At 36.3% G+C, this 27,778-nt stretch overlaps 4 protein-coding genes across 15 annotated transcripts in view; 2 read left to right on the top strand and 2 right to left on the bottom strand.

Moving 5' to 3' along the window:
- The window catches only part of LOC105211383 (hemicentin-1), a 454,397-nt gene extending 443,018 nt beyond the window's left edge, over window positions 1-11,379 (bottom strand). Inside the window, exons 1-2 of the mRNA XM_054226373.1 lie at window positions 10,900-11,379; window positions 10,778-10,814 (exon numbers count right to left, since the gene is read on the bottom strand). The gene's annotated coding sequence lies outside the window, so the exon portion shown is untranslated. The remainder of the gene's footprint in view (window positions 1-10,777; window positions 10,815-10,899) is intronic.
- An 876-nt stretch (window positions 11,380-12,255) lies between these two features.
- LOC105216096 (cyclin-dependent kinase 2) lies at window positions 12,256-14,546 on the top strand. The gene is made up of 6 exons (XM_011190376.3): window positions 12,256-12,563; window positions 13,239-13,434; window positions 13,654-13,764; window positions 13,827-13,988; window positions 14,054-14,251; window positions 14,330-14,546. The coding sequence occupies exons 1-6, from the start codon at window positions 12,439-12,441 to the stop codon at window positions 14,444-14,446; spliced, it is 909 nt and encodes a 302-aa protein (XP_011188678.1). The 5' UTR covers window positions 12,256-12,438; the 3' UTR covers window positions 14,447-14,546.
- Window positions 14,547-14,576: 30 nt separating this feature from the next.
- On the bottom strand, window positions 14,577-18,763 carry LOC128920073 (uncharacterized). Of its 4 annotated transcripts, none has more exons than XM_054226409.1 (3): window positions 17,793-18,763; window positions 15,760-15,845; window positions 14,577-15,698 (listed from the first exon to the last, which is right to left on the bottom strand). In XM_054226409.1, exons 1-3 carry the CDS (start codon window positions 17,808-17,810, stop codon window positions 14,627-14,629), a joined length of 1,176 nt encoding a protein of 391 aa, XP_054082384.1. In that variant the 5' UTR covers window positions 17,811-18,763; the 3' UTR covers window positions 14,577-14,626. The 4 variants fall into 4 exon arrangements, with proteins under 4 accessions (XP_054082384.1, XP_054082374.1, XP_054082363.1 ...); XM_054226399.1 differs by having other exon boundaries at window positions 14,577-15,704; window positions 17,793-18,762; XM_054226388.1 differs by lacking the exon at window positions 17,793-18,763 and having other exon boundaries at window positions 15,760-16,061.
- A 1,715-nt stretch (window positions 18,764-20,478) lies between these two features.
- Window positions 20,479-27,778, top strand: part of LOC105216097 (putative thiamine transporter SLC35F3) — a 29,607-nt gene continuing 22,307 nt past the window's right edge. For 3 of the 9 annotated variants that reach the window (XM_054234661.1, XM_011190377.3, XM_029042765.2), the window contains exon 1: window positions 20,484-21,209. The gene's annotated coding sequence lies outside the window, so the exon portion shown is untranslated. Of the gene's footprint in view, window positions 21,210-27,778 lie in introns of all 9 variants that reach the window. The other 6 variants (XM_011190382.3, XM_054234639.1, XM_029042762.2 and 3 more) reach the window with 4 other exon arrangements.

Below are 27,778 nucleotides of genomic sequence, written 5' to 3'. Positions count from 1 at the left end.
AATTATATGTAACAAGTAAGGAAAAGCTAAGTTCGGGTGCAACCGAACAATATATTCTCTCGCAATTTATTTAGAGATTTACCTATATTTTCGGTGAAAAATTATCCTTAGGCACTGAGTTCTTCATGTTAGATATCAGGGGCCTTGAAAAGTCATGGTCCGATTTTGACAATTTTTCCACAAGTGTTGTCACAGCTCAAATACAGTATTTGTGTAAAATTTTATTTCGCTATCTTCATTTGTTCCTAATGTATATATGTATTATAAAGTGAACGAGTCAGAAGGATTCAAAATTGAGTTATACGGGAAGTAGGCGTAGTTGTGAACCGATTACGCCCATATTCCACCCGTGTCATCAGAGTGTCAAGAAAGTGTTATATACCGAATTTCATTCAAATCGGTCGAGTAGTTCTTGAAATATGGTTTTTTGACCCATTGACGCCACACCCATTTTCCATTTTGTAAAAAAAATATCAGTGCAGCTTCCTTCTGCCATTTATTATGTAAAATTTGGTGAGTTAACACACTTTTAGTTATTTTCAACCTAACCCTTGTATTGGAGGTGGGCGTGATTATTATCCGATTTCTTTCATTTTTGGACTGTATAAGGAAACGGCTAAAAGACCTATTTGGGGGCGGGGACACGCCCATTTTTCCAAAAAAATTACATCAAAATGTGCACCTCCCTAATGCGATCCTATGTTCCAAATTTTATATTCACAACTTTTATTTATGGCTTAGTTATGACACTGTATAGGTTTTCGGGTTTCGCCATTTTGTGGGCGTGGCAGTGGACCGATTTTGCCCATCTTCGAAAGCAACCTCCTCAGGGTGCCAAGTTATCGCTTGCACGGACAGACGGACGGACAGACATCCGGATTTCAACTCCACTCGTCATCCTGATCATTTATATATATATAGCTCCATATCTAACTCTTTTATTTCTTGGTGACACAAACAACCGTTATGTGAACAAAACTATAATACTCTGTGCAACATGTTGCGAGAGTATAAATATATAAATAAGATAAATAATATTACTCATACGACATGTTCAACCCATCCATACTGTATTCAGATTATAGAGGACAGACAGATCATCTATGCTTACAAATTTATTGAAAGAATCTCCAAGACACCCCTGTACGCATCTTTCACTGATCATTACACTAGTTACAAACTAGTCTCTTTTGTACCTACTCTATACCATCGTTCATAGCTTGAACAGGTAAATTTTAAGTAAAGGATTATTTTTTTAAGTCAGTGACCTTAGGTCCAGGTCTTTGGTGCAAAAGAAGGGGTTTCTTATTGAACTTGGCTACCAGCCTTTAACCACACACTTAGGTAGTTAATTGGGTCTTGATTTTTAACTTGCAACAATAAGTTATTTAGGTATAAAAGAAGCAACAAATGTGGCAACATTATCACTTGCTCACAAGCACTGGACAAGAAGACTTCTGAACCACAACAAGTCATAAACAAATTAATATTAAAATGGAAGTTTACGGATTTTTACTAACACAACTCGCCAAATACTCAGCAACTAACTTCCCTGCTGTACTTGAACCTAAGTCAGAGTTAAATACGGAAAGATTCTACACGCGTTTCTGTGCAGCACAAGACTGCGATCTTTTATTGGATGATACAATAGGTTTTGCTATGCCTGAAGCTACAGATTACTGCGAATGGAAAATGGATTTTGAGAACGTTCAGCGATCATCATCAACACCACAGTTTGGTTCACGAGATACAGAGTTGTTGTTTGTTCCGTTCCAAAAGCAGAATGCAGCGTTGCTCATGTTGATGGGTCAGGGATTGGCAGAACAGGCTTCAATAAATATGAATAAATCAATTGAAGCGTTCGATTACACCGAATGGGGAATGAGAATTCGCGAAGCTCAACGATCGTCGACACCACAGCTCGGTTCACGAGATCCAGAGGCTTTGTTTAGTCCTTTCGAAAAGGAGGTTGCAGCTTTATTGGTGTTAATGGGTCACAGGTTCATCGACTCAGAGTATTAGTTTTAATTCATAATATAGAATATATGTTAGTAAAATTGTAAATTTATATTGTTTATTTAATAAAATTATAAAATAAAAAAAAACTTTAAAATGAAAATTTAATTAGTTTTTACACTTATCGGGAAAGTTTTTATAGAAATACAGTTGAACTACCAACTCGAACTTCTCCATAACGCGAACTCTTGAATTCGCAATAGAAGTAAAATTTCATACAAATTTCTTTCCATAAATCGAACTTTTCGACCAGGTCATAATACAAAATTTAAAAATTTACTATCGAGGCAGAATTTTAAAAGAGTCCCTCTATATCGTATGGGGGCGACCAAAAAAATATGATATTAAACTTATGGATTGCGTAAACCATGTAACAAAGACATGGGATACAGACGTCAAGAGACAAACATTTCTTTTTCTTCTTCGACAGTGACTTTCAATTCAAGTTTTTCATGATGAAGTAGCTTTGGCACCCGAAAAGGTTAGAAAGTGAGCAGCTATCATAAACATTCAGTCCAAAGAAGAGACATCTTCTTCTTCGTTCATGAAGCGTTGCTTTAGGCATATGAAATTATTTCTAATAAGAACTATTTTAAGACACACAACAATATTTTAACCGAAGAAACTGATTTTAATGTATATTTACACCTTTCCACTTACTTACAACTCTCCTCCATGGTTGTACTGCTCCGATTCAGTGCCCAAGAGAGTTGCTCAACATTTTACATAGGGAGCTCAGTGCCTTCGCACGACTAGTCACAACAAATGTTGCAACCATTACACAGATATGGCACATATTAATTCACTTAAACACACACACATACATATATGTATATATGCAAGTGAATGGGAATGCAGAAGCCTTCAGGCCCATGACGGAGTTAAATACATTTACACAAGAGCTTGGCATTGCAAACTGCAGCAAAAGCTTCACACCAACGGCGAGTGCTTGCACAGTGCTTACATGCAACTGCCACATGCACAGTGGCATAAAACACTCGCTTGCTCTTCATTTGCTGCACAACAATCTGGCACACATACTATGCCGTTAAGTATATGCAGTCAAGTGTGTGCGCCGCTGCTTGAGCAACACGGCGGCCGACATGGCATTTTCATGCCACATGCAGCAATGACAAATAAAACTAGTGCAACGGCATGGCATTTTGCATTTGCTGACACAAGTCCCCAAGCGCAACATTCACCTAACCTGCCGCAGACACACAAGCGTACACAGGCGCACCAACATGGTGCCGTTACATGCTGGCCAACAACAAACAACAATATGCAGTACCACAAAAATCACCACATCTGACACGGCCGCTTGCTCACGTGTAGTACATCCATCCAGTTGCATGCACCTAAACAAGTCCGTAGATATGGAGCAAAGTGTATAGAGAGAGAGAGAGAGCAGAACAGGCAGTTGAAAGTGAAAGTACACGTACTCTTAGTGCTGAAGATTTATTAGTAGGTTCAGGCATTGAGTCGCCATCTTTAAAATTATTGCACTGACATAGTTTTGCATGCGAGACTCCAGGGAGGCCATTTGGGTGTTCTAGTTGGAAAATATAGATTTAAATTGAGGAGTAACCGAACTGTGGCAAAAGTACTCAATCGGGCAGGGCATATGTATATATAGAGGGTGTTCCAAGTAGAGGTATTTTTTCAATAGCCTTTTTAATTCTGTAATGAATTTGTTTCGTGCGCTTCGCTCAACTTATGGTCAATCATTTCTGGCTCATTGGGACGAAGAACACCCTGAAGAGATTCAAGAGTTGCCATTTCATCCAGAAAATAATTCTTCAATAATGATGCCGATGACAAAATATTCGTCAATGGCAACCGTTATCGCACCATGATAACCGACTATTTGATGTCTGAAATTGAAGCTCGTGATCTGGGCGACATTTGGTATCAAAAAGACTGCACCACTTCCCACACTTCGCATCAATCAATGGATTTATTGAGAGAAGATAATTTCACGTTTAGGTTCGTTCGATTGGCCACCAAAATCGTGTAATATCACACCGTTAGACCTGTGTAAAGTCTAAAGTCTATGCGGATAATTCCGCTTCGATTCAGTCCTTGGTGCAAAACATCACGCGTGTCATTCGCCAGGTACCAGTAGAAATGCTCGAACGAGTCATCGCATATTAACCTCAACGGATGGACCATTTGAGACGAAGCCGGGTCCAACATTTCGCTTTAAGCGATTATAGCCGAATCCACCAGAGCGCACCACTCGTTCCTCCTTTTTCCTTTTTGGCGCCAACTGGAAACACCAATTGAAGCCAGGTCACTTTGCACTTGGTCTTTCCACCGGAGTGGAAGTCGTCCTTTTCCGCGGCTTCCTCCAGCGGGTACTGCACCGAACACTTTCAGAGCTGGACATGACCTACCCAGCGTAGCAGCTGTCTTTTTATTCGCTGAACTATGTCAATGTCGTCGTATAAATCGTACAGCTCATCGTTCTATCGTCTGCGGTATTCGCCACTGCCAATGTTCAGAGGACCTTAAATCTTGCGCAAAACCTTTCTCTCGAAAACCCCAAGAGTCAACTCATCGGATGTTGTCATCGTCCACGCTTCAGCGCCATACATCAGGACGGGAATAATGAGCGACTTGTAGAGTTTGATTTTATTTCGAAAGATTAATCAATAAATTTTATAATACCATTAAAATTAGCCTTAAATTTAATTATTGCATTAGGTATGTGTCTCGGGTTAAATATTTTTTGGCAGTCTAATTGTAAGCAACGACTTATAATTGTGATTTAAAAATATATTATTTTATATTTTAATAATTAATTAAAGCATTCCATTTGATATGTCTCAAACGAAGGTTCAAAAAATCTCGTGAAAAGTTTTTTGGAAAAAAGTTTTCAAAATTTCCTAGAATACTGACTCAAATCAAACTCTAAGGCGGAGATTCCTAGGAATTCGTTTTCTTGAATTCAAAATTGAGTAATCTGGTTCACATTGAACTCGACAAAAGCTAGAGAGGATGTTTCAAGGTGTTATTAGAAATCTTCAAGATATATTTAAGATATCTACATGGAATATTTCTACGAAAGGAAGTATACACCCTTGGTATACCATGTCTAATTGCAACTTTAAAAGCTTTGGAAGATTTTAAATTTGTGTTATCACTAAGTTCGAAAGAATCTTAATAATGTGTAGATTAATTGTTGTCTTTAAAAGCTTAAAACATTTGGAAATCTATTCAATTGTTCGTATTCTACATACCGAAGAAAACCGCTAGCATAGCAGTATAATGGTATTCAAGTTCCTTTGCCATCTCCTGCCTTTCCACTCTCATCAGCAAGAACTACAAATTGGCACCGGCTCGCATATTACAAGCCAACAGTTGCATTTACACAATTTCGTGCTGCTTGTAGCATACAATCTGCTTGGGCAGCATTTCTTTCCTGTGCCTTTATTTTTGAAATGGCCAAATGTGTAGCGCACTCGTAGAAGATTTTACTACACTTGACATCTCGTACAGGCTACACTTGTACAGGCTAAGCTATGCTTACAGTACTTGCGCATACTCTAAAACTATGAGTAAAGCTCCATAGAAGACATTCTAACTCCCTTGCCTTGCCGCTCTCCTGCATTCAACTCCATCGCTGGTTAAGTTATGCGCATTCAATTTTATTGGAATGTTGCCACAAGTTGCAAATGTGGAGCTGATTTTCGAGCCGTCTTTTTGTGTAACTGTCCTAGTACAATATGAGTGCTTACGGCTTATGGCCATATGAGCATTGAATCTCAAATCTCTGAACAAAGTCAGCTACATCCATGACCAATTGCAATCACATGCCATATACCATGTCTTGTACGGAATACAATTAGCGCAAGATTGAGGAAAGGATGAACATATTTCAGATCAGATACAGTTGAACTTGTGAAAAAGCTCGTACTGTGGCGATACTTGGGAACGAATTTATGAACTTTTGGAACGCACGGATATTCGTTAACAATTGTGAAGCATGTAAAAGGACGCCACAAAAGTAGACCGATAGGGACAGCAAACGACGTCATATTTTCTTCCGCTCATTTGATATTTCTCTTCAGTACGATCCAACAACGAGTCGAAATTATTAAAATTCGCAGTATCAGTGACCTCAATTTCAAGAGCGCTACGTACAATTTATGATCGGTTCATTTCTGGCTGAATAGCTTCGTCAATAAGTGAAATATGCTTTATGGATCAGTAATCCACATCCATCTATGATTCACCATTGCATTCCGAAAAAATTACGGTTTTGTGCGGTTTATGGGCCTGCGACACCATTGTGCTGTACTTCTTCCACGATGATCAAGACCGGTATGTTACTATGAATAGGAATCGCTACAACACAATGATAACCGAATATTTTTGGCCCAAATTGGATGATATGGACTTAGACTAAAGTGGTTCCATAAGCAACACAGTGAATGAACATGATATCTCACGAAATGGTCCAATCAACTAACCGCCCCGGTCGTGCGATTTGACGCCCTTAGACTATTTCCTGTGGGACTACGTCAAGTGTAGGCATAAACCCAACAAGCCAGCGACGATTGATGAACTTCGTACGAATATCGAAGTGCTCTTATTGAAAAACCCTTTATTTAAATTTATTATGATCATTAAAAAAGTATAACAAACCCCTTATTATTTAAATAAAAATTGAAAATTTTAAGTTTTTCTCCAAAAATTAAGAAAAAGTAAAGTCCTCAGTGCTACTTGTTACATAAATCACGGAATTTAATCTGTTATTTTCTGAATATGTTCCTTATACTCTATGCTCCACTTACTCATAAAGTAGGGGCTCTCTCAAACAACAAAAAACTTCAACTTTGGTTGACTGCTTAAGAATAAGTAGCAAAAGAAGTGGCAAATAAACACACAAGTCCAATGCAAATGTGTCAGACATAAATTTGGACTACACACTCAAGTGCAGTTATACTTTATATGTATGTATAGAAGTGGAAGATTATGATTGGCATACTCGTATCTACACTGCACTCTCGTACATACTTATATTTAACAAGTCCCTTTGCCACTCACTTTGACCATTCAACTCGTGGCCATTTGCAATAGTGGCCAAGTGGCAAAAGAAAAGTCAAGTCAAGGGGTACGAGTAGTAGTAGTAGTAGCGAGCCTCTGCCACTTTTGTGAGTTCACACAAAAAGGACGATAATATTGGCCATTGCAATGCTCCGGTGGCCAAGTGACGATGCCGGCTGTGACTACACATAGTGTTGCCAAAGTGGACGCTCGCATTTGATTCGTCATTGGTAGTGTTTTTGGTGCATACAACAATAGCAATAACAACAATAAGGCTTTGCCGGCGATAACTTGGACTGCTACAACTTTTACACTGCACTCCTTTTTATTTTTATTTATTTAATTTTCTTTTCTTTAGTTGATGCTATCAATGCTTTTTGTTGTCATTCGGTTTTTTTATTTGTGTTTGTTTGCGCTGGAGCAACATAGATTTATGTGTTTGGTATTATCTTGCTTCTCAGTGTACTGTACTGTTGTATTTTGTTGCACAAAGTTTACCGTTGCTGTTTTTTGTTTTGCAGTTACTTCTTTTTCACATTGTAAGCCAACATTGACTTTGTCTGCGTGTAAGAAAAAGCTTTTACAAGTGCAATGTGTTTGTTGTTGATTGTTGCTTTGTTGCTCATTCGAGGTGACTTTTGCACTTGCTGCACAAGTGGAGTGTGGCACAATACAACTTTGATCTGCCACATTTGGCCGAATGGAGATACTTTTGGTCAGATTGCCGTTTTCGCTAGTTAGACTGCTGCTATTACAACTACTACAACTACTACTACTACGACTGCTAGGGCTGCTGCTGCTGCCGCTGCTTTGATAAGGTTTCGCTTCATTCAGTTTTCCCACTTGTTCAAGTCGGAAAAGTCAGAAGTTGTCGTGCATTGCAATGGAAACATTTTTTTTTTTTCGTCCCAAACTGTTGTTTATATCGTCTTGGATGGTTTGTTTGCGCAGCAGTGACACTAAACTTGTATCATTGACGTTTGACGTTAATATGGAGGCGGAATAAAATTGGTTGTTGTTATTTTTTAACTTCATAGTTATTGATAAAATAAAAGTAAAAAGAATGTTGCAAGAAGTCACTGTCCAGGCTTGTAATAGATATGTATGTATATAGCTTGACCAATAAACTCAATGTTAAGACAACTGAAGTCGGAGACATTTATCAGGGCCTACTTTTATATTCTCGAAACATGTTGCAAAGGGAATATTAAAGTTTTGTAAGTCATGAACTAAACGAGTCAGATATAGGGTTAAATATATCAAAATGATCAGGACGACGAGACGAGTTGAAGTCTACCACACACTATGAAAATAGTTGAAATCGTATAATAACCACGCCCACCTCCCATACAAAGGTTATGTTGAAAATTACTAAAAGTGCGTTAACTCACTGACGAAAAACAGAAACACAAAATTTTACAGAATAAATTTCAAAAATAAGCTACACACATTTTTTTTTTTTAATGGAAAATGTCTCAGAAATTATTTGACCGATTTCAATGAAATTCGGTTAGTGATATTTTGCCGACATCCTGATATTACCGATAAAAAGTAATATATATTATAATACAATTATGAATTCCATCTGGATGAATTCACTTTATAAAATGAAGATTTCGGAATTAAACTTTACACAAATAATGTTTTTAAAGTGTGGCATCGCTTCAAAAACACTGTCGAAATCGGACTATAACTTTTCAAGACTCCGGATATCGAACGTGAAGAACACAGTGCCTAATATTCTGAAATATTTTAATTTAATTCAGAGGAAATTGGTGAATATGTTTCTTTTAAATGGTTAAAATGGTTAAAATCGGGTCATAACTGCCCCTAGCTCCCATATACGGAATTATAAGTTTTCCAAAAATAATGTAGTTTTTATACCTTCTACATCAGTTAATATGTCAAATATCTTAGCCAAATCAAGTGAGCGTGTAGTCTTGAATATAATGTACCTTAGTGACGAAAACGAGTGAAATCGGTACAGGAATTACCTCAGCCCTCATATACAATATATGTGACCTGGTCTACGAAAATGGAGCTAACGTGCGAAAACTAGTTTTCTGCGAAACAGCTGTAAAAATAAAAGCATCTCATCTTCCATCCGAATCAACTAAAAAGTGAAAATTGATTTTTTGACACCTAAGCCCCCTTTCCGAAGACCAGGTCACATATGATAATTTTCGTTATTCTAGTTGACTTTATGCAGAATATGGATCAAATTGTATGTTATCTTTCAATTGCGATTGTATAAAATATTCGGTTAGACGCGAACTTAGTCATCCCTTACTTGTTAAGAAAATATTTTTTAATCGATAGCCAGCATCTAATATATAGATAACATAACCTCTTCCCACAGGTAGACCTAACCTAATAGGAAACAGGCTTGGATTCATAACCTGTCAACTACTTTAACCTCTGAAATATCAGAAATATATATGTATGTAAATAAAGCGAAAACCGAAAATGCATGTTCCTTACAATACATTATTGATGTACGGCAGGATATAAAGACGAACTAATTATCAGAAGAAAAGCATGGTAATTAATTTTTCTTCATCCAAACACGAGCTAATACGGCTAATTAAAATTGCAATATTTTATGTTTCTTTTATAATAAAAAATTATAATATGTTCAAAGTAAATACAGTGGAACTTCCATAACTTGAACTTCTATAAGTCGAAGATCTCTATAACTCGAACTTTTGAACTGGCAATAGCGTTTAGAAATCAGAATTCACACAAATTTGCTTTCATAACTCAAACATCTCGAAGTTCTCCATAATTCGAACTCTTAAAGTGGCAATGAAGACAAATTTCATGCAAATTTCGTTCCATAAATCCAACTTTTCGACCAGGGCAAAATACAAAATTTAAAAATTTACTATCAAGGAACAATTATAATTATAATTGTAATTATATGGACTGCTATATTCGTATGGAGGCGAACAAAAAATATGATATTACACTTATAAATTTCATAAACCTTGTAACAAAGGCATGAGATACACACGTCAAGAGACAAACAATGGCAAAGTGCAACAAACAAAATTACAGAATACTTGTTTTAATGTATTTAAATAAAACTTTTTGCGATGTAAATAAGTAAAAAAGTGGGTAAATCTATATTTTACAGATTTTGAAAAATTTATGTTTTAATGAAAATTTCTATAACTCGAAGTATCTCTAGCTCGAAGTTCTTTTGTGGATTATGGTGATTCGAGTTAGAGAAGTTCCACTGTATATGCATTTATTTACATAAATTCACAGCATTGTGATGCTACTCGTAGATAATTTTTATGTGTCAATATATTATTAGTTAAATTGATATTATGGTCATAAATAATCCAAATACTTATATTACTTAAAATAAATAAAAATAATATTGATAAAATCATTTAAATTAACGCAGAAAAGCAATAAAAAAGAGTAACATGGAATAATTAAAAAAATAGTCACTGGAAGCTCTAAAAATTCAGATTATAGCAAATTTTCGGTGTCTTCACTTAAGGGTTTGGGTCTTTGCTAAATTGTGCCCAGGACAAAGCAACATTTCGCCGTGGGCCAAACAGCACATGAGCGTTAATAACAAAGTATTTTTGTTTAGAGAACATATAACGCAAGATTTCAATGCAATTTAATTTACAAAACATGAATGTAAACTTTTCAGCAATGAAAACAAAATATAATATTAAATATAGGTGCATACCTTGTACAATAAATTTCACATTTATTTTCAACAGCACCTGAAATAAATGAGATTATTAGTAATAATCAGGATATAATATGTGTTTTAATAACTAATATTCAGTGTAATTATCTGTTATATACCAACACAACTGCATGTACGCAAGCATACTTGAATTGTAGCCGCACTACCACCCTTTCCGCTCATGCCCCAATTTCCGCTTCCACTTGTTTACTTGCAACTATTAATTGCTGTGCACTTCAGTTTAAATCAATTGACTTATATTATAAACACCGACTTATGCTTTCATGCCGATGATATAATACACATTAATATGTATTTTTCATACCAAAAGTACGCACCACACTTTTTCCGACGCTTTCTTTCCATCCGGCGGAATCTCAGTCTGCTCAAACTTTGAAAATGCATGTTTTTGCTTTATAAACACGAATGCTAACACACAAACCGAAAATAAAGAACACAAACTATACCGAACTGACACCAAACACATGAAAAACTAATAAATATACAATAAGTTTAACAATTCAATACATTTTCACAAATTTTTACGAAATTTTCACTTTTCGCGCACAATTCACAAATCCGCTACTGCAAGTTTGCCAGCTTGTATCAGTTACTTGAATTACCAGACTTGTTTAAGTTAACGTTTAAAAATTGTTTAAGCTTTGAACCAGCTTCACAAATTATTTAGACTTTAGAAAACAATGTATTAACATAGTATAAATTTAATAAATATTAAAATAATCAATAAAAATGCTTATTTTTTCGAAAATCGTCAAAAAACCGTTTGTACTAATGGAATATGGCAACACAGGGGGGTGTGTGTATTTTGGCAACGCGACATCAACTGTGCGCCATCTAGCGTGTATTGAATTGAGAGCGCCCCGCGCCAAAGATGACATGATACGAAACTCTTTATTCTGAGAGAGCGCTGTAAAAATCCACATTTTTTATAACATTTGACAATGATCCCGCTATGTAAAAAAATAAATTGGGCATTTTAGAAATAACTTTTGGGTATTTTAACTTTTAGATATTATTTTTAAATGCTCTGTTCCCTATTAGACCTATATCATATATATACTAACTTGAATATATTTATATACTAATTATAAATAATTAAGAAAATAAAAACATGATTTTTTATAAATTCATGCAACAAAATATATTAATTTATTAACATAAAATATATAATATATTAAATATAATGATGTCACTTGATATATTAGATATCATTTGTAACAAATAATAGCAAAAATAATAGTTTCACACAGTTTAATATTATCAGTGTATTTCCCTAAAATTATATTTCGCACTGATTTTGTCATATACTTTTATCGGTATTACTTCTGGCATCCCGCCTTTTCTGTCAAAAATTCCTTCAACTCGCATTGCTACCAACTTAAAATGAGAGATCAGGGAATTCGGTTTGAGGAAAAATGAGAGAGTTTCGTATCATGTCATCTTTGCTTTTGCGGCGCGTTTACCATTGACAATTCATTATTTTCGTTTTTCTTGACGCTAAGCAGTTTATTATTGTCGTTTATATTAAATCATTTTATTAATTAAATAAGTGTAAAATCAAATAAAAACCATCAAGTTACGCTATAAATGTAATTACTTTTGAGACTTGTGTTGTTGAAGTAGTGACGGCCGGCAAAATGCTTGAAGTGGGCGATTTTAAGAAAATGCAAAAAATTGGTGAAGGCACTTATGGTATCGTTTACAAGGCAAAGGATACGAATACAGGCCGGGATGTGGCGCTAAAAAAGATACGTTTGGATAGGTGAGTCAACCAATATTCCAATTAGGCTACCAACTTTATGATTGGTAATTATTTTTAGTTAGCAGTAAGCAGAATTCGCCCCCTGCCAATAGCGCCGCTGTTACATTGCGTTTGTACGCTTATCCTTGGCGTAGGTGTAGAGACAAGACACAAACACATATGCAGGTTAAGAATAACGCAGTAGCAGCAGCGTATGTTGGTTGGCAGCAGGTGCGTTGTCCTTGATGAATGTCATTTGCCTTGGGCAATCGTATGTCCATTGCGATGACATGGAAGTGTTGATAAATAAGCATAAGCATTACAAACAAACTGGTGTTGGTGTCGTTGACTGGCGTATTTTGTTTTAGTTGAAGCCAAACAAGTTTATGGTTTAAAAAAATGAAGCAGCCATACAAGGCCCGTATCATGTGGATGCTGCGCTGCTATCAAATACTATACGTAGCACCACATGATTCGGCTTTGTCGGGCGGTGCAGAGTGCAACGTCTTTTTTTGTGTATGTGTGTGTATTTAATTTAATTATTTACACTTTATTGATTAAACTAAAATTGTGCGCCTTTCTTTTTCATGCTCACAGTGTAACATGATGAATGGAGATACATTGAGTAATAACTACATAAATTGATAGCTTAATGAAGCCATAGTAAGGAAATAAATAATTTGTACTAATTTTTAGTGAAACTGAAGGCGTTCCATCGACGGCAATACGTGAGATATCACTGCTTAAGGACTTGACACACAATAACATCGTACAACTCTTCGATATAGTCGTGGCGGATTCGAGTTTGTACATGGTCTTTGAATACCTTAATATGGATATGAAGAAATTGATGGACAAAAAGAAGGATGCATTCACGCCAAAGCTTGTGAAGGTGTGTACTGTTGGGGACTATGTTGAATGAGTTGTGTTATTTAAAGGTTAAAAGGTACTTTAGGGTATTAAGATTAATCATAGTTTCTGGAACCCCACCATTGGTTACTATTGAGCCTTCTTCTTCTTCTTCTTTAAACTTCTATTTTCATAAAAATTATTTTACCAAAAATTTTAAAATTTCGTGTTTTTATTAATTTACGTTATTTATTTATTACAGAGTTACATGCACCAACTGCTGGATGCTCTATGCTTCTGCCACACAAATCGCATATTACATCGTGATCTCAAACCACAGAATTTATTGGTCGATACCGAGGGCAACATTAAGGTGGACATTAACTTTAAGAAAAATTTAAACGCATTTTTAATATTTTTATTTTCACATTCCAGTTAGCCGATTTCGGTTTGGCACGCGCTTTCAATATGCCAATGCGCGCTTATACGCACGAAGTGGTAACGCTGTGGTATCGTGCACCCGAAATACTGCTGGGCACAAAATACTATGCGACAGGCATGGATATCTGGAGTTTGGGTTGCATATTTGCAGAGATGGTTAGTAAAAATTATTGTAATAAAGTAAAATTGTTAATTTAAAATATAATTTCTCACACTTGCAGATCATGAAGCGTTCGCTGTTTCCCGGCGATAGTGAAATTGATCAATTATATCGCATATTCCGCACATTGGGTACACCGGATGAAAATATCTGGCCGGGTGTTACACAATTACCCGATTACAAAGCGAATTTTCCACGTTGGGAGAAAACGAATATACCTGAAGTGCTGTTGAAGCACGAAGCTTTTGATCTCTTTAAGGTAATTTTGTTAATTTAATATTAAACTTTATTCTCTTTATTATTAAATTTATTTATTATTTTATTTTATTCTACACAGAATATGATGCTTTACGAGCCGAACGAACGTATATCGGCGAAAAATGCAATGACTCATCCGTACTTCGATGATGTTGAGCACGAGAAATATGTTGAACTGCCTGTGGATACGCCTTAGATTACTCTAGTGTAGATTTTCTAATTTATTACAATTTTAGCTAATTTACTGTTTTATGTGAATAAGTATAATTAAAATAACTGCCGTTTTTTTAGCACAAGTCAGCATTTATTGAATTAATTAAGTCAAAATTATATCATTAAACATAAATAGTATTTTTTTAATTCCATATGTACACAACTAGACTGGTTGCAATATGTAATGCGTGAATTTTTGCTTTGGCTGCGGTTTCACTCTAGTGCGCAGCGTTTTATACCGCTCCGCTGTATTCGCCTGCTGACGCATTCTATTGAAGTGATCATCCAGCATGTAAGCTCTAATTGCATTACGCACTTCCTCAACAGTTTTAATATTTTTTGGTTTACTCATTTTAGTTGATTCCACCGGTTGTTTCACTGCCGTTTGCACTTCTTCGGAGTCATCGAAATTTACCGCATCTACTGGTATTATATCCACTTCACCAGAAACTTCTTCGCCATCACTAAGTGACTCTTCAACTGCTTGCGGTGTCTCTTCACTCTCAGTTTCATTACCTTCCACAGTCGCTTCTGCAGTTGGTGGTTCGATTTGTGCAGCTTCAGGTTTCTCATACGCCTCTGGCTCCTCATGCACTTCTGGTTCCTCATGCACATCTGGTTCCTCATGCACTTCCGGCTCCTCATGCGCCTCTGGCTCAACTATTTGCTCTTCCTGCTCCTCTTCCACATCAACTAGTTGCTGCTGTTGTTGCTGCTCATGCTGCGTATAACTGTTTGGATATTGTGTCTGCATTTTATAATATTGCCCAGTGCTCGCGTCGTAATAGTAAATAACCTTGTGTGGATCGAGTTCGAGTGTGTAGGGCTCACCAAAATCATTATAAGCGACCACTTGATAAGTCTCCGTATCATCTTCATAGGCGTGCGTATGTTTGTGTTTCTTGGAGTGTTTCGCTTTCGTGTCCGAATGTTTGCGTGTGTTTTTGCTGCGTTTACGCTTCGTGCTGCGGTGATTGAAATTGCCCACAGGTGTGTCGATGACATTCGTAATGCCGGTGTTGAAAAGATTAGCCAACGGATTGGTCATATTCCAACTGATCGTGGGCACAGGCACGCGTATATTTCGTATGAAATTATTCCAATAACGTATGAAAGGGCGCTGAGTTGTGGTTGGATTGGATTTTTGTTGATAGCGACTCGGCGCTCTGCGTGACTGCGGTGCGATGTAGTCGTAATCGAAGGCGGTGCCTACAAGAGGGTGCTTCGAGCCGCTGCTGAAACTGGTGATTATTACAGTTATTATGTTAGTGTGAATGTGTTTAAATTCAAGTTTACCCAATATCTCGTGATGACTTTATTGGCTTCTTTACTACTTTCGCTGCGCCACAATCGAGGCAAATCACAATTACCAGGAGGCATATCTGAAAATATTCAAAGAGAAATTGCATGAAGAGGTTATGCGTCATTCAAATCAGATTATCCAGAAGCGATTTGATTGATGAACGATTGCGTAGCTCTCAGACAAATAATTCAGATAGTGAAAAGGTTCATTCCCATGAAAGAAGATAGAAGAAAAAACATCGAACAATGATTTCAGGATATCTGCTGCTTCGAAGCTGTTTCACAACAGGGTTCATCCGTCAAAGAAGTCATATGTTTTGTATGGGCAGGCAAGAGTTTAGTCTATTATAATATCCAGAGCTCAGTTATGACTTAGTAAAATCTCAAAAACCAACTAACATATTGTTTTACAAAAATTTTTTCTCAGGACATATTAAAGTAAGCCTAATGGCCCAATCTAAAGTACGATGTTCTAGAGTATCTGTTATATTTTAATCTTCTTCGCAATAGCACCGAATGGCCACATCGATTATACATAATAAAATGGCCAATTACATACATACATATGTATATGAAAATTGGAAAATTATTTAGACTCTCCATACAGATAGTGAAGACGGTCCGAAAAATGGCTTCGGTATTTATTTATAATAATTAAAATAAAAAAAAAAAATTTCAAGATAACGGGTGATTTTTTTGAGGTTAGGATTTTCATGCATTAGTATTTGACAGATCACGTGGGATTTCAGACATGGTGTCAAAGAGAAAGATGCTCAGTATGCTTTGACATTTCATCATGAATAGACTTACTAACGAGCAACGCTTGCAAATCATTGAATTTTATTACCAAAATCAGTGTTCGGTTCGAAATGTGTTTATCGACAAATTTTGTTCAGCGATGAGGCTCATTTCTGGTTGAATGGCTACGTAAATAAGCAAAATTGCCGCATTTGGGGTGAAGAGCAACCAGAAGCCGTTCAAGAACTGCCCATGCATCCCGAAAAATGCACTGTTTGGTGTGGTTTGTACGCTGGTGGAATCATTGGACCGTATTTTTTCAAAGATGCTGTTGGACGCAACGTTACGGTGAATGGCGATCGCTATCGTTCGATGCTAACAAACTTTTTGTTGCCAAAAATGGAAGAACTGAACTTGGTTGACATGTGGTTTCAACAAGATGGCGCTACATGCCACACAGCTCGCGATTCTATGGCCATTTTGAGGGAAAACTTCGGAGAACAATTCATCTCAAGAAATGGACCCGTAAGTTGGCCACCAAGATCATGCGATTTAACGCCTTTAGACTATTTTTTGTGGGGCTACGTCAAGTCTAAAGTCTACAGAAATAAGCCAGCAACTATTCCAGCTTTGGAAGACAACATTTCCGAAGAAATTCGGGCTATTCCGGCCGAAATGCTCGAAAAAGTTGCCCAAAATTGGACTTTCCGAATGGACCACCTAAGACGCAGCCGCGGTCAACATTTAAATGAAATTATCTTCAAAAAGTAAATGTCATGAACCAATCTAACGTTTCAAATAAAGAACCGATGAGATTTTGCAAATTTTATGCGTTTTTTTTTTTTAAAAAGTTATCAAGCTCTTAAAAAATCACCCTTTACATATGTATGTAATGTCACGATGATTTAAGCATCATATAATAAACTGAAGAAATCTATCATCCTTAGTCCAATTGGATAAGAGGATCGTTTTTAAAGTACATTGGTGTAAATCTGTCGAGAAACTTTTCAAGCGTCATAACTTCATATACTTTCTTCATTTATTTATGTCATTCATTGTGTTTTATATATATTTTTTTGATTATTTTTAATCGAAATATAATTTTTTGGACTTTGGAAAATTTTGAACATTAAAGGTGCTGATTAAAAATTTTACAATCTTTGACAAGTCACTGTTTGACACTTAAATCACTTTTTGAACTTTTTTCATAAAAATTTTCCGATATATTTCTAATTAAACAGTATTTTATAAATTGTTTAAATTTTTTAATTTGAATATTATTTACACACCAATTGTTTTAAAAACATTTTTACTAATTACAGCTGCGCGCTTGTTTCTTTATTGCAAACACTTTGAAGGGTTCCCAAAAACTGATTTCTTTATTTGCAGAAATTCGCCCAATAACCGCAAAACTATCGAAAACTCGAACAACTTACCAAAAAAAAAAGGCTATAAAAAGATCATTCAAGCAGAAATTAATGCAATTTTATATTTTTATTATCATAAACCGTTGCAGAGCAGCAGAAGCGTAACCGTAACGCAAATCTGTTTGACTATCCCGCCAGCGTGTTGTCGCGCACCTTTCGCCGCCGCACTCTGTTTTCTCCATGAAGAAATTTGAATATGAATACCAGCATAACAAGGAAAGTTTTGCGCATCCATACGTTTGTATGTCTGTCTGCCCATATGTAAATATGTATTTATGTTTGTTTGCATTAATGGCATGGTATTTTATCTACTACAAACTGTCATTTGCATAATTTTTTAGTAATTTTTTGGCGGCGTAAACAAACAGCTGGTCGACCGCGAAGTTAATGACCGCTTTAAATCAAATCGCGATTGGAGGTGTCGATGCTGACAGCTTAGCACTAGGTTGATGGTATCTAAGGCAGAAAAAGATCGACCCTTTGATGTGATGATTTTTGTTTTCATTTATTTTTAGCATTCAAATTTTATTTGAATAGATTTATTCAGATTGCTAACGATTATTTACATTTACTTACATATTTGCTTTCATACATACATACATATTAATAATATTGGAAGTTGACTCAGCAACCTAATTCGCTTTCATCTCTTTCATTCAACGCTTTCTGAGGTGCTTTGCTTTTGTGTGTGTGTCCGTAGGTCTTTATTCATATTTTAATTTCGTTAATTTCATATTCTTGTGTGATCAATAGGTTTGTAGAATAGTATCAAAGAAATCTGAAGATTTAAGTTTGTGTTTTTTTAATTTATTCATTTGTTTATAGTCATAATAAAGCTTCAAAGCGTCATAATGAAAAGAAAGAACTCAGGAAATTGATATTAATGAATCTACTAGATGTTGTCGCCGTGATCGGATGAATATTTATTAAACTAAAATGAATGTTAGATCTAGTTTTTGTAAAGGTCAGAAGTGCTACGGTTTTCCTCTTTCTTCTGTGTGAATAAAACTTTCCCTCTCGCCTACTAGATCCACAGTGATTCGTAAGTTTATAATCTAAATACAGTAACTGCAAAGTCGATAAGTTTGCAAAAGAAGGCATCCTAGCCCCATTGTCATAAGACTGGTAAGTAGTAGGTAGATCGTGGTCCGCATGAGTGTGAGCTCGATAAATTCTGAACAACAACCAGCACTTGTGCGGTTGCAAGATCCTTCTGGTCTGGGAGTTCAAGAGGTCCTTTGAATTGCTTTGTCTCAACATGGTTCGTCTTTCCGCAATGACTATGCATTGTCAAATAGGTATGTATGCGGTGAGATTAAGGATTCAAGTACAAGTTGCTAAAGCTGTATGGAAGAAGGCGAGGTGGAATCATTAAGGCACTTTCTCCTCCAGTGTCCAGCTTTTGACAGTCCTAGGTCTGTGTAGGAATACTTTTGGTGAACCCAGCGAATTGGCTGGCATTATATTAGCTGACTAAAGTGATTTATAAAGGATTCTAAGCGAGAGTCGTCTTGATCCATAAAAAAATAAGGTTATTTTTGTTGCCATCATAAAGGACCAGCATTTGTAGCTGTTCAAATGAATAAGGGCTCAAACAAAATAGCACTAATATCGTAGCTAGGGTCTTTCACAACGAAGGCGAAAAAGCTTCAAGATCTTTTATTATCAGAATATCCCATATATACCGGAAATAACATGATCCCGATCATGAAACTTACCAAAATGATCTGTAAAATGTATTTTTATGTTCGATAATCCAAAGTCCTGGTCGTGGAATTAACAATATAACCCATTGCTATAGATATATCGACACCGATGTATATGTAATCTTGACATAGATCCACTAGCTATACTCTTACTCATACAAGAATACATCTTTTTCGGTCTAAGGTCTGTCCATTGAGCTTCATTTGTCAATCAATTTGGCAATTGATGACTCCTTGAGGTTCCTTTTATAGGAATGATGATTTTAGGATGACGTTCTTTCATTGCGAGAATTCGATGGAGTTACCACTACAATTCTCTCCAACCTAATATTACATTCTTAATCTCTTAGCAGAGATTAGAAACCAATTTTATGGAAGTGTTTAGGGACTAATTTATTCTGCGGACCTCAAAAAGCTTTACTCAAATTGTGCCGCTATTTTTGCGACGGACCCTTCAAAGTATAGTGTTGGTAAGCGCTTCAATTGCAAGTACGTACTCGTACACCTCTACACACTTCATTAGCATCATAATTCGCCATTATGCATGCGATTTAAAATTAGTATCGCATAGTTGTTATTTTTAAAAACAGCACAACAACAACAACAAACAACAGTTTGCCAGGGCTTGTTGAAAGAATGACGAAATGGCACGCAAACGAGTGCATTGACACCGAACACCGAATGCCAATAACATCGGCGAAAGCAACGGTGCGCATGCCTCGATATTGTTTGTTGTCACCAACAAGCAACAACAACAAGTGTTGCTGTAATAATCAAACATAAACAAACAACAGAAGGACGTCATCGAAAAGTAACGGAGCATTTTTGGCGCCAAAACGGCAGCGAGCCGACGTAAACAAATGCCGAAAGCCGAAGATGTAAGCTGGCAAAGAGACGCAAGAGAAAACACACACACCGCAATGGGGGTGAAGAGGAGCTTTTGAGCTTTCCACCTGCCACCCACAGAGCCGACCGCCAAGCGCCAAGTGTCTTGAGAAAGTCTGCCAACGACACGGAACGAATGGTCAATTCAGTCAAAACGGAGCTCCCCAGACAACAGAAACGCGACGCGGCAACGGCACTCTGCGGGCATTTGTGGAAATCTAAAGATACAAAAGTGAAGGAAGAAAAAAGTGAAAAAAATAAAATTAATTTTTGTGTACACATTGTAAGAATCTACTAATTATTGATATGCGCCTATTGATGTATTGAGTGGTGTTGGTGCGCTGGCGTGAGCGGGGTTACCGTTAATTTTATACGCGTCCCTGCGATAGTAACGGAATGTGGCTGTGGAAAAATGCAAATTCCCAGTGTAATCAAGTGAAGAAAAGTGCTGCACCAAAGTGAGGGGGTGTGTGTGTGTGCCCCGGAGGGGAGAGTGTTTGTCGTGAAAGAAAAATCAAATGAAATAAAATAAAATCTATATGCATGTCAAATTACACGCTGTACAGTGCATTTAATCCATAAGTAATTCAATTAAAAGGAAATTGCATAATTTTTCGTTTTTTGTTGGTGAAAATGTTGCAGCCACTTTGAGGCCCAACGGCGACGACGACGACCAGAAGGCATTAAGGTATGCTTACAATTTAAAATGCATACCAACTAATTTCCATAAGTATAATATGTAATTAAATATGAAATGCGTTCAAGACCTCAGAGATTGTGGGAATATACCGTACACTTGAAGCGTACATTGAAAGGCAAGGAAAATGTGTATGTATGTTGTACAGCAATAGGGAAAATTTGTGTAGGTATAAGGAGAGAAAAGTTAAGTACTACATTGAAAACGCTATGCCAAGTTCGGGTGTACTGAGGCGCGCGTACATATACACACATATACACACGAAGCTGACTGGCGCGCACTAAACCGTGCATTTGTGTGTATGCTACGAAGCACGCATGAAGCGCGAACACATAATTCTTGTTTGTATGCTCGTCCCTCGTACCAGCCCTGCGGTGATATTTTGGGTCAAAAATGTTTGCTTACAGTAAGAGATTTCGGTGGAAGAAGTTACAGGCCTCAAATTGGTCTAAAAAGTGGAGAGATTTAGAATCGGCAGTGTTGCAATTTGACAGCTGTCAGTTGAGAGGAATGAGATTATCCCAAAATATGTGGGGAGCCTGAGAAAGCATCAGAAAAATGTGGACTCTCAATGATCGGACGGGATTAAGGAACAATGGAATTCTCCTATCTTATAAAATGGATTTTCAGATGGTTCGAAGACCAAAAACGTTCCAAAAACAGCAAACCAAATGACAGAGCTGGTCGTCTCAGCCCCCTATTTTTATTGTCCGCCGAATAGTCTAGGCAAGTACGTTGGTTTCTTTGGTTAAACTTAGATAGAAGGCCAAATCTGTGATCAATTTATTTTTAGGAATTAAGCAGCGGACCTTAAAATATCATTGGTTCATACCTCCAAAAAATGCAAGAAGAATTAACTTGCAAGCTGAATTTGATCCAAAAAACGGAATGGTATAGAAACCTCAAGGTTGCAATTTAACATCTGTCAATGGAGAGGTGTATTTTTAGTGACCCAAGATTAACATAAGGTAAGGGAGGAACTTAATCAAGTATCTGGAAAATGTGGACCCACAAATATTGGACATTGAGTATATCTAATATTTTCTTCTGTGGAACTTTCAGTCAAGGCTATCTGATCAAATGGATTTTCAAATGGTTCAAAGACCAGACATGTTCCAAAAATAGAAACAAGTGACAGAGGTGGACACCTCTACCCTGTATTTTTAATGTACATCAAATAGATCTTCAGGTTTCTTGGTCCCAATGGGGGTTCATGGGACCTTTGAATATACGATCACTGGTTGATATCTTCTAATGTTAGGAGAGGAGTTAGGTTAAAGTTGGGGACTCCACGAGATGGTATCTTCATTCATATTAGGATAACCTAGTCTAATTCCGTGTATCTTAAGCTACTTATGACAAAACTGAAAATCTGGGATCTTGGTTTCTCAGTAAAGCGAAGCTTATTAAAGATTTTTCAATAAAAGGCGAACAATGCAATCACTTCCCTACAGGGCACTTTAACTCACGATGTTACAATGTTGGCCAAGTCAGGGAATAAATGTATTCGGCCAATGAGCTTCGTGTCCTATTTAACCATGCGCACATATATATACACACATATGTGTGTAAGTGTATGTATTCGCCTGCCACTCGAAGTATGTTGGGATACACACAAGCGAACGAACTTTAAGATAAGCTGTTGAAAGCAAAAATAAAACATATAAAAAAGGAAAAAACTTAAAAAATAAATAAATAAATAAGCCTGCCAAAGCAAGTATGAAGAAATGAGCAAAGCAAAGAAAGTCGTGTAGAAGGCTGTACAACTCACAGTAGAACTTAGGTAATTACGAAAAGTGTTCCAACCCAGCTGTTAAGCGTTCACACAAAAACAAAAAAAATGAAAACTCAAAAGGAAAACGCAAAGCAAAAACCACAAGCAGTAATGTGCCACCGCACTTGCCACACTTGTGAGCGCAAATAAATAAAATAAAAAATAAAAAAATACCAAAAAAACTGTTGTTGTTGTTTTTGTTCACTTTGCCTCGCTCAATGGCATGTAGCAAGCGCCTCATTGGCTTTTAATGCATTTCCTACTTCCGTTTTGCCGCCGTTCAGCGTTAAATCGTATGAATGAAAGCGTAAAGCTGTCAGCTGCGCCACTGGCAACCGAGCGCCGTTGCCGCTCCATTCACCTATCGTTTCGTTTGGGCACTCTTCTTCTCCTTTTACGTTTCTTTTGATATATCTCGGTTTTCATTGTTTATGCCACTCACAGCCACAAAGCGCTTTTTGTGTGTTACGCCTAAAGGCCTTGCAGTGGTTTATCTTGCGTTGCCTCGCTGCTGTAGTTGTTGTTCTTGTTGCTGGTTTTTTTTCTTCTTTTTTCCTTCAGTGAACATTGTTTGCATTTTACTTGTGATATTTTGTGGCTTACTTTTTCCACTGTTGTCTCTTATTATTTGTTGACTGTCTCGTTACAACGTTTTTTTGTATTGTTGTTGTTTTTTTTCTGTTGCTTTTGTCTTTGTTTTTTCGGTAGACAGGCCATTTAACGTTGCGTTTGACCAGCTCCATAAAACTGTCATGTTGCGTATACGCCATGTCGAGTGTGTGCTTGGCTTCGCTTTTAACGACTGCTTGGCAGCTTTTAGGCGCACTTGCATACATTCGTGTGTGTGGGTGCGTGGCTAAATACCCACTTTTGATTACCGCTTAGTTTATGTACCGCTAGCAATTGAGCAAACAAAATATTTATTTCGCAAATATTTGCATAGGCAGTCAATCTATTTATCGATGGATGTAGGCGTAAGTGCGTACGTGTTTAGATATATGAAACCCAGTTATATTATTAGAATAAAAAAAACATGCAATATTTGTTATTTTCTGTTATAATTTTAAAGAATCTTAGTAGAATATCCACGAAATATGATAGTTTGATGATAGTTTGAGATTTCTGAATGATAGTTGGATATGATCAAGCAGAGTCTCCGAACTTTAAGTATTATGATAAAATTTAATGATTTTTTATTTCTCTCCCAAGTACAAATTAATTTTTACGACGACTTTCGCATATATTTTCCCTCGTTATTCTCTGAAGTAATATAGAACCCATGACTTGACATAAAATATCCATCTAAAAAGTCTTACAAATACCATTTTCTTATCCCCTATAAATTCAAAATGTTACTCTCTCTGCAATTTTGGCCTTCCTTCTTCATCTTCTCTTCTCTCTCGCGAAGTATTTATTATTGTTGTTGTTGCCATCATAGCTGCAATCATCGCATGTCCAATTCACATTTATCATTTTAAATTACGAGTACTGAGCTTGTGCAAAAACTCACTCGCAATTACATTAAACACATTACTCTTCGTGTAATTTTGGAGATTTCTTATTTTGTGTGTTGAATGCTTAAATTTAAAATAAATGGTTGGCTAACAGAAGAAAATTATGGTTATTAGGGAAAAACAGTTACATCAACATTTTGATAATAAATACTTGTGGGGAATTTTCAGTATAAAATATTGTACAAATTATAGCACTTGGTATTCGACTCATCGAGCCCTAGTCCAAATATATTTTCTTTTTTTGTATATGGGCACCGCGACTGTGTCATATGAATATCATCCTAGCTGTAAAATTTAGAAATGTTTTTCCCTAGTAGCCAGAATTATTACGTAGTTTATCAGTATAGATCTTTAACTTCAATTGAGATGCTAATTTCTTTATCATATCTGTCACAAAAATGTCATATATTAAAAAAGCGAATGAGCTAGACCGCCTAGGGACAGGTTAGGGGTAATCAGGATTTAAAATAAAATCTTTTTCTTGTATTTTCGTTAAGTTTCGCTTTTTTTAATTTCGATTTCTTAAACCGATTTTTTCTCGAAAATCTAGAAAAAAATTTCCTGAGGCCGCTATTTAAAAAAATAAAATTAAAAAGGATTATCCATTTATAAAACTATTTTTTCTTATCACAGAATGCACCACTGTGGAGCAATGTTGAGATTGGACAGACCAAAAAAGTCTACGATTTCTGAATAAGAGAATTAAGCAGTATTACAGAAGCTATCACGGGGCACATAACTCAAAGATCTCACCTGCAATAAAAAAAATTGGAATAGTAGAATCGCCAGAATACAGGGTATGAGCGGACAATAAGGAGAATTTTGTGACTCTCAATAATCCAACCTAAGTAAGATTGAACATCTGAGAGCTTAGGTGCGTGAGGCAGCTTGTAGTCAAACTTACTTTACCTCACTTTTCAACCAACAGACCAAATATATCTCATCTTAATAAATAAGTGGTGTCACACATCGTATGACAGGTTGAAATCATTTTTCACTTGGACAATTTGAAGAATTTTTTGAGCTTTTGTGAACTCCATCTTTAGTTTAAAATTGCCAAATAAATGTCAAACACATGTTAAATGGGGAGAAAAAGTCCTGTCCAATCCATTCAACTGTAGCTTCACTCTAACATTATGTAGTAAGCTACGTACCAATTTTAATATTGAAATTTTTTAACAAATTTGTTTCTCATCAGTCAAAAATTAAAAAAATATTTGGAAGTCTGATATTTTGTAACACATCTAAGGAGCTATGTCAGTGTGACACTTTCAAAAAAATCGATTTTTTTTTTTGCTTATTCGATAGTTTATACTTTCAAAAATATCCTGTGAAATCGGCAAGGTCGTATCTTGAATAGTATTTGAATGGCAGCGTTCTAAAGAAAACGGAAATATTATTCGGAAAAAATCGGAAAATTATTTTTCAATATTTTTGTATCTTATATAATCTTAAAAATAAAGATTGAAATAGTACCTTATTATGTCCAAAAAATTTCGAAACATTCGATAGAGTACTTTCTTTTGAAAAAATTCACGAAAAACGCCTAATTTTTCATTGGTTACACTGGTATAGCCGCTTAAATTTGTGACAAAAGCTAAAACCATACGCAATTTACAATCAGGTGTAGATTAAGACCCTGTTTTTTTTATTTCAAAAAGTACAAATTTTTATACGTAATCACTGTCGCTCGTAAAGACCCTATTGAATAGATGATTTCGAAAAGCCGTCATTCACGTTGAAGAAAACCTAAGAAAATCTTTACTGGCATTATAAGTTATCAAAAATGTGTGTTTCTTGGAGAGCTTTGAACTGTCTTAACCCGTTAAGAGTTGGTTAACCGTTGCAACAAGGTCATACAGTAGTTTCGTACGTCTGTTTTTCAACATTATTTAGTAGATTCGGTACAAAGAACATACATATATAAAATAAAATGCTTTTAATATGAACGAAGGCTGGTTGGAAAAATATTACTATACTATTACAATCTGAAATAAAAATTAAAATTTCTTAAACTCTCCGAAAATTATTCCTAAACGCTTTTCAAGGTTCATTGCTGTCGTAACTAAAGATTAACAATATTTATTCTACTAATTTCCAAATTATCTAAAATTTAATTTCTTTTGAATTGCCATGGCCGAAGTATTTCAATTGTAATTGTTGTCATGTATGACTAAAATTGTAATGTGTAACGCATGGTAAAAAATCGCAGATATTCTGCCTTGATTCTCACAAAGACAAAGCTCAAATACGCACACTGCTCTTTTACTACATTCCTCGTCGCCATTATTTGCTAGCTTCTACGTACTTTACTATTCCTCGTATGTGTCTGTATCCACTTCTGTTATTCCAAGCAAACGACTGTCAGAATACTTCATGTAAAGTGCATATGAAATGCAGACTGAAATCGTCAGACAACTGCAGCATGAATGCGGTGAAATGTCATGGGAACGACAGACATAACGGTGAGAATAAATAAAGAATGAGCTTTATGCGAAAGGAAGTGCGGTGAAACGATGTAGAAATTGCGGCCTTACAAAAAGAATGAGAAAGAGAAATAAATAAATAAATCAACCGCATGCAAATAATTCCAACTTTTTCCAAGTGATTGTCCAATTCCGACTGTAATCGCAGCGAGTGCAAGCAAATAAATAAAATATACGCGACACATACACACACAAGCTTACATAAGAACACACACAGACACTAACACTTTTAACGGTCCACCTGTTGTACACAACGCTACAGTAACTAACGAAGACATCTGCGAGCTGACAAGCTGAAAAACATTAGCATACATATAGGCGCGTGTACTTGCACAGCTGTTTAGAATATTAATTGGCACAGCCGTGACCACGAAAATGGGTGGTTGGCGTACAAGGCAAAGGCAAAAGCAAGCTACTCGTCAAGTCTCGTGGCTTTGGATAGCCAGTCAGTCTAATGGACTGCCAGGAGCCTCAATCGCTACAGCAGCGAGCGCCTCATCGCCACCCACAAGGCAACACAAACACTCAAGTGCACAGACAAGTTGTGGGCGTTGTTGGCGCTTAGATGAGCTTGATTTCTGTTTTCTCTTTTGATTTTGATTTTGCTGTTGGTGGAACACAAACGAGATAAGAGGCAGGACGTCTCAATGTATGCTACATTAAACTTGTTTGGTTGTTGTTTGCTATCTTTTCTTTCTATTTTCCACATTTTTTTGCAAACCGCTCGAACTCACAGGCATTGTTTTTCATTTCTTTCTAGTAATCATATATATTTTTTTGCGCTTG

Source organism: Zeugodacus cucurbitae, chromosome 2 (assembly GCF_028554725.1).
Source record: "Zeugodacus cucurbitae isolate PBARC_wt_2022May chromosome 2, idZeuCucr1.2, whole genome shotgun sequence".
Taxonomy (NCBI): domain Eukaryota; kingdom Metazoa; phylum Arthropoda; class Insecta; order Diptera; family Tephritidae; genus Zeugodacus; species Zeugodacus cucurbitae.
This window is presented reverse-complemented; position numbering and strand designations above follow the sequence as displayed.

What these genes read in the sequence shown, in the direction of transcription:
- LOC105216096 (XM_011190376.3), top strand. Translation starts at nt 12,439, where the DNA reads ATGCTTGAAGTGGGCGATTTTAAGAAAATGCAAAAAATTGGTGAAGGC. An exon ending in AAAAAGATACGTTTGGATAG is followed by an intron (nt 12,564 to 13,238) that starts GTGAGTCAACCA and finishes ACTAATTTTTAG; the next exon opens with TGAAACTGAAGGCGTTCCAT. An exon ending in AAGCTTTTGATCTCTTTAAG is followed by an intron (nt 14,252 to 14,329) that starts GTAATTTTGTTA and finishes TATTCTACACAG; the next exon opens with AATATGATGCTTTACGAGCC.
- LOC128920073 (XM_054226378.1), bottom strand. Translation starts at nt 15,890, where the DNA reads ATGACGCATAACCTCTTCATGCAATTTCTCTTTGAATATTTTCAGATA. An exon ending in AAGTCATCACGAGATATTGG is followed by an intron (nt 15,705 to 15,759) that starts GTAAACTTGAAT and finishes AATAATCACCAG; the next exon opens with TTTCAGCAGCGGCTCGAAGC.